Source organism: Trachypithecus francoisi, unplaced genomic scaffold (assembly GCF_009764315.1).
Source record: "Trachypithecus francoisi isolate TF-2019V2 unplaced genomic scaffold, Tfra_2.0 Lachesis_group4, whole genome shotgun sequence".
NCBI lineage: Eukaryota > Metazoa > Chordata > Mammalia > Primates > Cercopithecidae > Trachypithecus > Trachypithecus francoisi.
Window position 1 is genome coordinate 57,355,715 of NW_022681469.1, and position 14,608 is coordinate 57,370,322.

General features: G+C 42.5%; 1 protein-coding gene across 2 annotated transcripts in view; it reads left to right on the plus strand.

The window, feature by feature from the left end:
- Positions 1-614: 614 nt before the first annotated feature.
- PTPN12 (protein tyrosine phosphatase non-receptor type 12) overlaps positions 615-14,608 on the plus strand; it is a 106,926-nt gene continuing 92,932 nt past the window's right edge. For both annotated transcript variants that reach the window (XM_033194503.1, XM_033194504.1), the window contains exon 1: positions 615-1,064. In XM_033194503.1, the coding sequence (XP_033050394.1) occupies positions 966-1,064 (99 nt within the window). In that variant the 5' untranslated portion in view covers positions 615-965. The remainder of the gene's footprint in view (positions 1,065-14,608) is intronic.

Sequence of the window (14,608 nt, forward strand, 5' to 3'; positions counted from 1 at the left end):
ACCAATCCGTTACCAAAATGAGCATCTACCTGCTGCGAACGTGGCGGCGACACTACTACAGTTCCCAGCCTGCCTCCAGCCCGCCCTCGCCCGCCCCCACCCCTGGACTCCACAGGCCGTGACCTGTAGGCCCAGTCCACGGCTGGCGGCGGTGCGGGACTCCTGAAAACTGCTTCTCTTCCCTAGTAGGCGGTGAGACCGCCAATTCCAGCAGAATCCTACTCTGACACACTACGGCTTGCCCCGCTCAGAGTCGCATTCCCTCCTTCGCAGGAACCAACTCCCCTCCCAACGCTACTCCGACCTCTGAGCTCCCTGAACGGGGCCACGCCCCGGAAGTGGAGTCAGTCCTCCAGGCCGCCCGCTGAAGCGCCTTCCAGCCACTCCAAGCGGGGCTGGGACGGCGGGGCGGGCTTGGGGGCGTGGTCGGGAGGCGGGCGGGGATGGATCAGCAGGCGCGGCGCTTGGGGCGGAGCCGCGGCGCGAGGCCGCGCATCTGGGTGGCGGCGGGGACGCGCCCGTGGGGAGAGGCGGCTGCGGCTGCGGCTGCTGGCGGGGGGTGGGGGGGGAGGAAGAACCGGGAAGGGGGGGTAGGGCGAGCGGAGAGCTAGCTGTGTTCCTGAGGCGGCGGCGGCGGCGGCGGCGGCGGCGTCTCCGACGGAGGAGGAGGGCGGGGAAGGAGGATGGAGCAAGCTGGGGGTTGGGGTTGGTGCTAGCCGCAGCGGCTCGCCTGGTACTGTGGGAGAGCGGCGGCTGCTCCTGGAAGTTGTGGTGTCGGGAGCCCAGCCGGTGCCGCCGCAGCCGCCGCCTAGGGCGGTGGGGAGGAGGAGGGAGCCGCGGGGCTTGGCGGGGGTCGGGAGGGAGGGACGTGCTGGGGAAACGAGCTGGGGAAGACGGAGCGGGCTCTGCGCCGGGCGGGCGGGCGGCGGGGGGGCCAGCGACCGCAGCCGGGGGGACGCGGGAGGATGGAGCAAGTGGAGATCCTGAGGAAATTCATCCAGAGGGTCCAGGCCATGAAGAGTCCTGACCACAATGGGGAGGACAACTTCGCTCGGGACTTCATGGTGAGTCTCTTCCCCTCGCTGTCGCCTTGTCTCGCCGGCGCCGGAGCCCATCGCCGCCTCTCCCGGCCGGGCCGCCAGTGCTTTGTGTACCTCTGTGAGGAAAGGGGCGGAGGGGGCGCGCACCAGCCCGGTGGGCCGGGTGGTCTTGGAAGCCGGCGGGAATCGAGAGCGCCTCCCGCCGTGGCCTCCTTTCTTCTCCCATGTTCGCGACCCCCGCGCGGGCGCCCGGGACGCGAAGGGAGCGGCCGCGCGGCCGAGCCTGCAGCCTGCACCGCGGCTCGCGACCACCTATTGTTTACCCGGCCGGGAGCCGGAGGCTAGTGAGGTGCAGGCCGGGGGGTGCTCTCGTTTCCACATCTCCCCGCCCAGTCCGCTCCTCCCAGGAGGGTCGAGGCAGGGTATCTGGCTGTGGCCGGGAGGAGTGCAGATCGTGGCTGACAGAGGAACGGGGGGGATTGAGGTTGGCACTAACTCCTGGGATCCCTTTGCTTTAGCTAGTCTCAAAGCGGGCAAGGTAAGACTTCTGCCGTTTCTGGGGTCGCAATCATGATCTCCAACGCTTGGGAAAGGATTGTCCATAAGGAATCTCATGGGTTTACCTAATTTCCATTTACCCGCGTCCCGCTTCTCCTCTCCTGAGACCCAGGTTTAAGGTGATCTTGGGGTCTGGTTCAGGGGATAAGTGTGGGTGGGGGGATTATCCTGAAGGAAACCGACTTCGGACTCCCCAGGGGATATTGCCGAAGGCGGAGGGGATGTGACTATCACTTCCTATCCGGGGTGGGGGTGGGGAACTTGGGAACAATAGTCCTGGTGGGGCGGAGGCGTCGCTACGGGCCGAAGCCCTGAACTGGGAGATAACCTTCCCAGCGCCCCCCCCCCCCCCCGCCTCCGCCACCCCCCACTTTCCGCCCTCTGCTTGTGCAAGCAGGCTTGAGAGGAGGTGAAGGTTAAAAGTCTTGTTCATGAAACTGCTCTACATACACTCTTGCTCTAGTTCACTATGAGGGGGTCAGATCCGAAGGCGTGGGACCAGAAGTCGACTTCCTACGTTACCCACCCCCCCCAACCCCCCGCCCCTTTTATTTTTCTGCTGGACAATGTTCCCTCTAGGGTTGTTTCCCGGCTTAGGAGGCGGTGGTTGCGGCTGCTGCTCCTACGGATATTGCGCAAGACTGGGGCGTTGGAAACCCTGTAGGTCTGGGGAATGGAAAAGGAAGTGGGACTTTGGGAAGTGGTTGCTCCTTAGTCTTGGCGGGGGTTGGGAAGGGGAAATCAGCTAGGGAAAACTTTTTATCCTGGGTAAGGTACACCTCCAAGAATAATCACTTAACTCTGAAACCTGATTATGAAAAGGATACACAGTTAATATCTGTAAAATGAATGGGCAGCAGACATTGGCTAGTTTTTATTTTTTATTTAAAAAGTACAGTAGTTTTTATGGTGGAGGTGATATGACTTAGTAGTGAATACTTTTTCACGTTTTAAAGAGACCGGTCCAGTAAAGCTTTAGCGTTAAATTTTTAACAGCTTATAAAATAGGTCTTTGACCTTACACAATATTATACTAGTATCGTTGAGCTTTGTGATTCCCGCCTCCCCAGACCAATAATAGAGGATGGAAGTAAAGTTTTCTCAGTATCTTTTGAGGATTGAAAATATAAGTTAAATAATCTAACTTATTCCTTATTAAAAATAAAAATATTGCTTATATTTAAACATTTGCTTTTGATATTTAGCCTATGTATTTTTGAAAAATTACTTTTTGATCTGAAAGAGTTAAGGAAAAGAGAGCATTTTCCCTTTTTACTATTGAACTTTTATTGTCTTAGTATCTTTTGAGCAATTTACAGCAATTGGATGCAGTCCCCTTTTTACTGCTTTCTAGCAAAAATAGAAGAAAATACTTTGAATATTTAAGGCGTTTAAAACTAGCTTTTTTTTTTTTTTTGAGACGAGTCTCGCTCTGCGCTCTGTAGCCCAGGCTGGAGTGCAGTGGTGCAATCTCAGCTCACTGCAACCTCTGCCTCCCAGAGTCAAACGATTCTCCTGCCTCAGCCTCCCAAGTAGCTGGGACTACAGGCGCAAGCTACCACACCCAGCTAATTTTTGTATTTTTAGTAGAGATGGGGTTTTGCCATATTTGCAGGCTGGTCTTGAACTCCTCAACTCAAATGATTCACTTGCCTTGGCCTCCCAAAGTGCTGGGATTACAGGCGTGAGCCACTATGCCGGGCCTAAAACTAGTTTTTTACCATCTTATTTTGGTTATGGAAGAAGAGATGGTGTGGTCCCTGGTCATTTCTTGTTTGCATGCTAGCCACCTTGTTATCCCTAGGCATATACCGGCAGGAAGGAGCATTGTTTGGTGATGCGGGCCATCAGGACAGGTGCCCAGCCTCTGAACTCCTGTACTGGAGAAGTAGCCTTAGGGTTCATGCTTTGGAGATGAGTCAGGGATTCCTATTGGAGAGTTCATTTTTCTTTCTTTCTTTTTTTTTTTTTCCAGATGGAGTCTCGCTTTGTCGCCCAGGTTGGAGTGCAGTGGTGCAATCTCCGCTCACTGCAATCTCCACCTCCCGGGTTCAAGCGATTCTCCTGCCTCAGCCTCCTGAGTACCTGAGATTACAGGCGCATGCCACCACGCCCGGCTAATTTTTGTATTTTTAGTAGAAATGGGGTTTCATGGTATTGGCCAGACTGGTCTTGAACTTTGATCTGACTGACTTTGTGATCTGTCCACCTCAGTCTCCCAAAGTGCTAGGATTACAGGCGTGCGCCACCAAGAGTTCATTTCTCAAAGACTAAGTGAGTTTCCTTTTTCTTCCGTGATACCTAGGTATAGCTAGGTGATTCTACACTGGAGATTTGATGACTAAGGCTATTCTTTTATAGGGCTTGGTTTTTTTTTTTTTATTTCCTGACTTGATAAGCAATAGCTGTAATTAAGGCAGCTGGTAGTTGGTGTTGCTTTTTCCCCTGACTGGAAGGCTGGAGAGGAACTATGTTCCCCTGGCATGGAAAGAGAAAAAAAAAGATTAGCTTATAGATTCTAATTATTATTCTTAAATTCTGATGTTGATTAAAAATGCATTTTAAAATCTTAACATTTTATGACCGAGCCTTAAGAGTTAATGTAGCTGATACAACTCTGTTCCATTATAAAATAATGTTTATTACAAATTTGGAAATTAATAGAATAATAATAATTCCTTACACTTAGACCACAGTTCAAATGAATACTCCACTTGCCTGACTCTGGTGACAATGCTCTTTTTGCTCTATCCAGCCGTCCTATAGTCCTATCATTTAAAGGCTATGTCTGTTAATATTTTATTTTGTTGTTTTGTTCTGTTTCTGAGATGGGGTCTCACTCTGTCACCCAGGCTGAAGTGTATGGTTGCGATCCTGGCTCACTGCAGCATCAGCCTCCCCGGGATCCCACCTCAACCTCCAGAGTAGCTGGGACTACAGGCCCGCCCCACCAAGCCCTGCTGATTTTTGTATTTTTTGTAGAGACAGGATTTCCTCATGTTGCCCAGGCTGGTTTCTAATTCCTGCCTCAGCCTCAAAGTGCTGGGGTTGCAGGTGTGAGCCACCGTAGCTGGCCTACTACTTGGTGACTATTTTATATCTTAATTCCGTTTCTTTGTGGTTGAGTATTTAGGTCATTCTACTTTCTGCTGTTACATATAATAATTCTGTGATTAAAATTTTTGCTGAAACTTTTACATTTTTCACTGTTGCATAAGATAGCTTCCCGGGAGTACTAGGTAGAAGTATGTAAACATTTAATACATGTTCATAAACTTGAAAAAGTTTTGTCAGTTTCTACAACTGTCAGTAATGTATGAGTGTTCATATTATAATTTTCTTGATCTTTATTTGATGGTTGAAAACTGGTATCTTGTTTTAACTTGAATTTCTTGATTACTATTGAGGATAGAAATTTTCCACCTGTCATTAACTATTCTATGAGTGTCTATTACTGGCCTTGGTTGTGCCCCATACTGTTAAAGAGGAGACAACTAAGGTACCCAGACTGTATAGAACTTTGTTTACTAGATGGTTATTTGCATGTTGAAAACATGCTAATTTTGCTAATAAATTAGCAAATAGCTAATTTGTGGCTGATCCAGAATTTGATCTCAATTATCTCTACTTTTAGTATTTACAAACTGAGAGATAAAGGTATAAAGTAGAGTGGTGCACATTCATGTTTCACAGGCCTAGGTTTTACTCCACACAGACTCCGTCTGATGACTGGGGGTTGGGGAGGGGGTCCTGGACCATACTTTGAGAACCAGTGAGCTAATACATGGTAAATGATAAAGGTGATGCTGGGAAAGTTACATAGAGGTCTTTTTGTGAAGGATCTTATATCTATGCTATACTTAGATTTTATTCTACAGACCAATAATAGCAATTCTGGACAGTCGCATTGTAACTCCTAGAGTCATGGAGAAAGTAGGGAGGTGTTAAGAAAATAGACATGCTGGCCCACTCCAGCGTCATTCCCCCACCGTCACCTTCTCCAGCCTGCTCCTTGAGTTGTACTCTGGACCTTCACTTACTCAGATAGGTTCTGGTAGAAAAGGTGAGAATCATTAGTCTGGGCTTCTGGAGCACTGCGGAGTCTTTTAAGAAAGGTAAACAATCATTTGTGTTTTACAAAGTTGAGTCTGATGGCAGTATGACGAGTGGCATTTTGGAAGCTGTCGAAATATAAGAAGTGAGATGTGAAGGCCTGAAGTGAACTGAGATGGGGAAATAGAGTATACAACACATCTGATAAGAATTAAGAAAGGAGTCTCAATGATTCATTAGATGGGGGTATAAAGAAGAAAAGAGTATAGTATTATGACTTGCAAAATGTCTGGCTTGGTATCTGTCACCCAAGGTAGAGAATACCATTTGGTAGAATAAGGAGTGAGGGAGGAGAAACAAGTAGAGGAGACCAAACAACATTGTAGGAGGAAGTTTCAGGGGAGAAGAGGATACATTTAATTTTCAACATGTGAAAACTGCATGTTGCCTCTGAGACATCCAGTAGAAATGTAGAGCTTAAGATTTCTGACAGGATGGAGTTAAAGATGTAGGCATCATCATATAAGCATGTAGGAGATAGTTGACATCATGGGAGTGAATGAGCTTATTCCAGCAAACTTATAGAGTGACCAGCTTTAGGTTGAAGAACATCAGTCTTAAAAGAACAGCCAAAAGAAGGATATACTAGTGATTGTTCCTGAGAAGGAGTGTTCAAGGAGGAGGGAGGAGAACCAGAGATGTCAGAAAAGCCAGGGAGAGTTTCAAGAAAGGAGTTATTACCAGAGTCAGATAATGCTGGGAGGACCGGTAAGGTGAGGTTAAGAAAGTACCCATTCCATTTGGCACGTAGGAGTGCTTTGGTGACTAGAAAAAGCAGTTTGGGTTGGGGTATGGGAAGAAGCCAGATTATAGGGTGAAGGTTGAGTTTAGCGTCTTTCCATTTTTTTTTTTAACATTTTGAAAGTAGAGGGTAGGAGCTAAAGGAAGACTGGTTGAAGGAGAGTGTGCCCCTCCCACTGCCTTTTTGTTTTTTAAGAGAGAACTAGAGAATATTTTTCATATTGTTTCTTGTCTATGTGTATATCCTCTTTTGCCTGGAAAGATATTATGTTGCAGTCTTGATAAATATAAAAATTGTCATTGTTTGTTTATTCAGTGTTGTGGCTTGCAGGTTTAAAAAAATTAATAATAGCTTTATTGAGATATAAGTACCTACCATAAGATTTACTCATTTAAAGTATATGATTCACTAGTTTTTTATTACATTGATGAAATTATGCAACAGTCACCACAATCAATTTTAGGACATTTTCTTCACTTTCTGTACCCATTAGCAGTCACTCCCTGCTTTCCCACAAGCCCCAAGCAACCACAAATCTACCTTCTGTTTCCATAGATTTAAGTATTCTGGACATTTTATATAAATGGAATCATACAATATGCGGTGTTTTGTGACTGACTCCACCTAACATTATTTCAGGTTTCATCCACGTTATAGTATTGATCAGTAGTACTTTTGGCCTTTTTATGGCTGAATAATATTCTATTGTATAGATAACACATTTTGTTTATCCATTCATCGTGTTGATGGGTATTTGAATTCTTTCCACTTTTTGATTAATGTGAATAATGCTACTGTGAACATTTGTGTACAAGTTTCTGTATGGACACATTTTCAGTTCTCTTGGGTATGTATCTAAGTGTGGAATTGCTCAGTCATGTGATAACACTATGTTTAACATTTTGAGGAACTGCCAGACTGTTACCCAAAGCTGCTGCACATTTTACATTCAATTAGGAGTATACGAAGGTTCCAGTTTCTCTACATCTTCACCGATATTGTTGCTGTCTTTCTGATTATAGGCATCCTACTGGGTGTGAACTGGTATCTTCTTGTGGTTAGCTTGTAAGATTTTGTGTGTCGTAATTTGTCTTTCAAAACTAGAGTGAAATATTTTCCAGTCCTTGCATTTGAGCTAATCTTAGTGCTTACCCAGTGCCACTGGTTTAGTAATATGGTTTTCTTATCCATCCTTCGATGAGTATTCACCTAAACATATTTATATCTTAATTAACTTCAGAAGTGGAAGTGAACTTTTAAGTAACTCTCCAGACATAGTTCACTGAGACAGTAAACTAAAAATTTAAGCGTTCTCAAGAATTTTACTGTATTTACTTTCAAAATATATTAACTTTTTTCCATCAATATTTGACATTTAACTTGGAAAAAGGATTTTTAAAGGATGAAATTGAAAGTAAGACATTAACATTTAGATGGATGTAGGTTTTTTGTTCATATGTTAAATACTTCTGTGTTTCTATAGCACTCAGTTTGTTAGATTCATAAACATTTACATTTCTGTCTTCCCCAGACTGAAAACCTCCCAGGCTAGAGAATGGGACTTAATTATCCCCGTATCCCCGTTGCTTAATATAGTGCTTGGCATTTAATAGGCACTAATGTCCATTGCGTGTGCAGACATTGTAGACAAGCTTAATGCTGTAAGACAGATTTATTCTTCAGGTGAATTCTTCAGTGGTCCAAAGGTTTGTCTTTTAGACTGCCATGAGAACTGCTTCTTCCCCTCCTACACAGATATATTCACGTAACTCTAGTTGTATTTTCAGTATCCACTGAAAAAGAAAATACAAGAGCTACATTGAATTCAAATATTTTAAATAAATATGATTTTATTAGCTGCAATTTCTTAAGGTAACTTCTGTACTTGTGCATCCCACACCCCATGGATGATACTTTGTTGATATTGTCTTAGAGTATTAATAAAATGTCTTCTTTTAAACTTTTGGCTTTGGACTTAATAAAATCAAGATCTCATGTCATCGGTATCTCTTCAAAAAGAGTGAATTTGTGGACATTTAGAGAGTGATTACAAGTGATATCTGTTGTTCTCTACTTGCCTCTAGTTTCTTTCCTCACCCAGTTCATTCAATATATCATATTCACTTTCCTAAAATACCACTTTCAAGTGGCGGCATCTGTAGGCTAATGAAAACCATACTGGTTGTACAATCAAGAGATGTGGGCTGCACTGGAAGCATGGTTTAATTTTTATTATAAAAAATATAAGTTAAAAAACTCATTGCTTTCTTTTATGACCATTACAATTATTGGAAATTTTAAATGCGTATTTTGAAAGTCAATTCAAAACATCTGATCCAAGTGCTGCTTCTACATCACCTGGAAGCTTCACCCAATTTTGTAACTTTTGTCCTAGTTGAGAATCACAGGTCTATAGGATAAAGTCTGTACTTCTTAGCCTGGCATTCCAGAACCTTCTTAATATAATATCACATTACCTTTCCAGTGTTAAACTCCTATACTCTGTGGTATGTATCCTCTCTTCCCTTTGAAGTAAGCTCTTCCTGGTCCTTGAGCATACCTACTAAATGAATGAAATCTTGCTTATCTGTGGTTGTGCTGTTGAACATACTTTTTCCCTCAGAAAGCTTCCCTTTTATTTATTTATTTTATGTATTTTTTTTGAGACAAAGTCTTGCTCTTTTGCCAGACTAGAGTGCAGTGGCACGATCTCAGCTCACTGCAACCTCCGCCTCCTGGGTTCAAGCAGTTCTCCCGCCTCAGTCTCCGTGTAACTGGGATTACAGGCGCCTGCCACCACACCCAGCTAATTTTTGTTTTTTTAGTAGACATGGGGTTTCACCATGTTGGCCAGGATGGTCTCCCCTTTTATTTTATAAACCAGTACTTGGAAGATGAAAAAGCTAAAAATTTAAAATGACTTCACCATGTTCACCAAAAACTTGGAAGCAAAAATGTGATTAATTCTCACTTTCTAGAATAAAAATTTAGTACAATTTATCTTAAAGCACCTTTTCTCCTTTGTAAAATTTGATCTTTAATACCATAAGAAAAAAAGCCTTTCATTAGAGTTGAAAACTTGATAAGGTAAATCAGGTGATATGCAATTTTTAAACCACTAGTCTTTTCCAAATATGAGTTGAACTCCTCTTCCAGCATTTTGTATTTCCTGTAGTATTTAAGTTTTTTTAGATTCATGCAGTCAAACCTTGACAATTATCTCCTTCCTTCTGAAATCACACAAAAATCTTCTTTTCATTTGTACAATATTGTAGGGTCTGTGGCTGGCGTATGGCAGATATAAGAAGCAAACAGTAGTTGCTTCCGAAAAGTTTTTTTTGGAGAAAGTGGAATGTGGACTGTATTAGTCCATTTTCATACTGCTATGAAGACCTGCCCGAGACTGGATAATTTATAAAGGAAAGAGGTTTAATTGACTCACAGTTGAGCATGGCTGGGGAGGCCTAAGGAAACTTACAATTGTTGTCGGAGGCGAAGGGGAAGCAAGGCACCTTCTTCACAAGATGACAGGAAGGAGAATGAACGTGGGAGGAACTACCAAACATTTATAAAACCATCAGATCTCGTGAGAACTCACTATCAGGAGAACAGCATGGGGGATTATAATTACACAGGAATTATAATTCAAGATGACATTTGGTGGGTACACAAAGGCTAGTCATGTTGTGGACCACATTAATCTCAGAGGCTTTGGGAAGTGTTCTAATATCTACATTTCCTGTAATAACTTTTTTTATATCTAATCGGCATTTAAAAAGCGATTCTAATAACATTTGAGTGACTGCCCTGATAGGCTCTGAAGGAATGCAAAGATTTGTCTCTGTCATCCATCCATGGTCTCTATCATTTATCCATTCATACAGAAGGTATTTATGGAGATACCAGAGTGCCCACTATGCCCTAGGTACTGTGTTTTTGAATTGGCAGTTGAAAATATGGCAGTCACTCTCTTCAGGAAGTTTACTAACTGAAAAGACTTGTGAGAAGCAGCAGGACTTTTCCTGGGGGCAGTGGATGGGCTTCAGGGGAATCTTTGAACCCTTTTAAATTATATGTAATACTTTTTGTGTGTAAGCCCATTTTAGGGGGAAGAAAGTTCATAGCTCTTACTTTCTCAAGGGGTTTGGGTCCCAAAAGCCTTAGAACCTATAGACTAGTGGGAAGATAAGGAGTTTAGGAGCTATACAGTCATTAATTTCTATCCTGGCCCTGCTGTGATTCTGAGCAGATTATCTAGAGAAGTTGGGGCTGTAATACATACCTGGAAAGAACAAGATAATATATGTAAAGTTTCTAACGTAGTACATAGAAGGTAGTTGAAGGAATTTGAGATGACATATTGCTCCAATGGAAGTATATTCGGAATTTAAACTAGAGAGACAGGAGAGCCTAAATCTGCCTGAATAGATCATGGACAGTTTCCACAAAGATGCTACATTTGAGCTGGTTTTTGAAGGAAGAGTTTGTCAGGTGAACTAGGTGAATAAAAGGCAACAACACTTTCACAGACTTGGAGATTAACAGAGATAGAACTGTGAGTTTTAGATGGGAAGAATAGGGTCAGTGTGTCTAAAATAAGCAAATCTAATGTACCCAAATAATAGGATTCCCAAAGGAATATCAGCTTAAATGCTATTATGAAATTGGCCTGTGTTTCTGAGCGTTTTGATGAGGAGTGTTTTGATGTTCCATTATTATGGCATAGTTGTTTGCTCTTACAGTAGGACCTTTTAAAAATCGAGTCCTTGTCACATGGTAAATGTTCTTAAATCTAGTAATTTTACTTTATCTCAGGTATATAAAGTAGTACTCTCTCTGTTTACACAGTTCTTAGATGACTAGATTAGTGTTTTTCATTGGCATCTATCAGATGTTAAAAGTGCCCTGTAGAAAGAAATTACGTTTAAAAAGCCTTCAGGACTAAGGCAGCTTTTTTATAATGGTGGGTCTCTTGCTTAGTTTGGATTCCTCAGCGAATTGAACTTTCTGTAAGATGACTCTGAAGAGTTTTGAGACTATGCATCTGTGACCAGAACCAACGTGAGAAAGGAAAAGAGTTCTAGGTCACATGCTACAAAACCATGAAGAATAGCTTTTCTAGACACCTTCTTCCCCATTGTGTATGTTGGTTTTACTCCTGAAGTCATAAACTCTTTAGTTTTATAAGGAACATAAAAACTGTTTAGAAATTAAGGAGCTTATTACAGGTCTTGCCATAGAAAGGTGGCAGAACTGGGTTAGACCCAAGTTAGGAAAGCAGATGCTTTTTCTTTGATATGATGCTGCTTAGGCCAACATTTTCAGTCTTACGGAAGAAGTCAATAAAGCCCCGCCCCCTGGCCCCCAAAGGAGAGCATAAATATCCTCAAAATTACCAAAAAAGTTTTCTGTCAGTATAGATTTTTGGTTGCAGCCTACTCTCAAAGTAGCTTAAGTGAAGAAAATTTATTGCAAGGGAATACTGCCCTTGAGCAGGTTGAAGCATCAGAACCAAGAAATAGAGAGCCTGGGTGACTCCTCTCTCCATGCCAGCCGCTGTGTCTTTCTATGGTTTTCTAGTTTCCATGTCTCTGGGACTGCTTGGATACTTCTCTTTGCTTCCCTGTACACCTGCTTTACTCTTCTCTTACCTCTCTCTGCATTTTGACTTTCACTATTTTGGCCTGCATGTGCTGAATAAAGGCATCCCTTATGGTAATCTAACCTGTCTCATTCACTTTTATCTCAGATTATGGGAAGAGCTCAGAATGACTAGCGTTGCTACATCTTGTTTTCAATTTCCGGAAGAAAATAACCAGCTTGCCAGTGAGATGGGTGTTTGTATAAGGTGGTGAGCTTATTCATATGTGTATGGAAGGAAGGAACTTTTTTTAGAGAAAGGAAGGGATGGCTTGATACACTAGGCGGGCAGCCCAAAGAGTGTCTAGTAAAGAATCCCTGAAGCAAAATTGAAAAAAAAAAAAAAATTACTATTTTAAGGTTTCAGCTCCATATGAACTCCACCCACCTTCTTTCAGAGAAGGAAAAAGAAGCACAAAGAGTCCTTGTGACTTGAGAGAACCATTTGTTGGCTCTGGCAGAGCATTATTTCACGTTTACAGTTAGACATTAAACATCAGGCAAAATTTTAAGGTTTCTGTGTAGCAAACTAAAATTAAGATTATCTATAAGCTGCTTATTTATGGTACCTAATATTTAAATTATAATTTTTCAACATTAACACAAGTTTGGGGTTTTGTTTTTTTGTTTTTGTGTGTGTTTTTTTGTTTTGTTTTTTAAGAGATAGGGTCCTGCTTTGTCGCACAGGCTGGTGTGCAGTGGTGTAATCATAGCTCACTGCAGCCCTGACTTTCTGGGCTCAAGTGATCCACTCGCCTCCCTCCTGAGTCGCTAGGACTACAGGCATATGCCACCCTGCCCTACTAATTTTTTTAACTTTTTTGTAGAGATGAGGTCTTACTATGTTGCCTCGGCTGGTCTCAGACTCCTGGCCTAAAGTGATCCTTCCATCTTGACTCCCAAAGTGCTGGGATTATAGGTGTGAGCCACTGCGCCTGGCCCTAAAGATCATTTTTATCAAAGTAGTCACTATGATTTACTCCGTGATCATATGTCAGAAATATATCACTATCTGAAAAACTTAACATATTTTCTTCACAGTAGATTTTGCATTATTAAAATCAACCTAACTATAGTTCTTTTAGTTCATGAATCATCTAAAATTTGTGAGTTACTATATTCATTGTGTTTGCCTGTCTATTAGCATGCCTGTCTTTGCGCCTGTGTGTCTGCCTGCCTGCCTTTGTGCCCCCCTTTGAAATTCTATTTGCCTAGTCACCTTTCTCTACCTACTCTGTCAGTTGGTTGTCTGTGCCCAAGATTTATTAATGTGTGTTAATAATGGATAGCAGAAATAGACTGGAAGATACTTTGTAGTTTAGAAATGTCCTGTAACTTACAACTAGTTGTTTGTAATTCATCTAATATAGTAAATAGATTCTACAAGGGGACTTCAAAAAGCTCATGGAAAAATGGAATTAAGTAAATAAATGTTATTTATAAATAAATTTGTAAATAGATTAAAATTAAAAATATAAAGTTTATTTCTCAACATAAACTCCATCACTTTACTTTTATAAGTGATGATACACCAGCCATTTTGTTTATCCCTAATAACTGAGGGTCCTAGAAATGTAACCATTTCAAAGCAGTTTTTTTTACATTATTAACTGAAGAGTAATGAGTGCCCTTTAAAGATTTTTTTGAGATTGAGAAACAAAAAGAAGGCAGAAGGAGCCAAATCAGGACTGTAAGGTGGATGCCTAATGGTTTCCCATCTGAACTCTCACAAAATTGCCCTTGTTTGATGAGAGGAATGAGCAAGAGGCGTTTTTGTGGGTAGAAAAGGACTCTGTGGTGACACTTTCTCGGATGTTTTTCTGCTAAAGCTTTGGCTGACTTTCTCGAAACACTCTTATAATGAGCAGATGTTATCTTTCCTTGGTCCTTCAGAAAATTAACATGCATAATGCCTTAAGCATCCCCAGAAACTGTTGCCATAAGCTTTACTCTTGACTGGTCCACTTTTGCCTTGACTGGACCACTGCTACCTCTTGGTAGTCGTTGCTTTGATTGAGTTTGTCTTCAGGATCATACTGGTAAAGCTGTGTTTCATTTCCTGTTACAGTCCTTTTAAGAAATGCTTCAGGATCTTGATCCCAATTATTTATTTATTTATTATTTTTCATTTTGTTTTTGAGACGGAGTCTCGCTTTGTCACCCAGGCTGGAGTGCAGTGGCACGATCTCTGCTCTCTGCAGTCTCCACGTCCCGGGTTCAAGCGATTCTCCAGCCTCAGCCTCCCAAGTAGCTGGGATTACAGGTGTGCACTACCACACCCAGCTAATTTTTGTATTTTTAGTAGAGACAGGGTTTCGCCATGTTGTCCAGGCTGGTCTTGCACTCCTGACCTCAGGTGATCCACCTGCCACGGCCTCCCAAAGTGCTGAGATTACAGGCGTGTTTAAAATTTCCATTGAAAGCTCTGCTCTTGTCTGTAGCTATCTGGGTGCTATGGTTTTGGCACCAATGGAGTGGAAAGTTCGTTCAGCTTTAATTTTTCAGTCAGAATTGT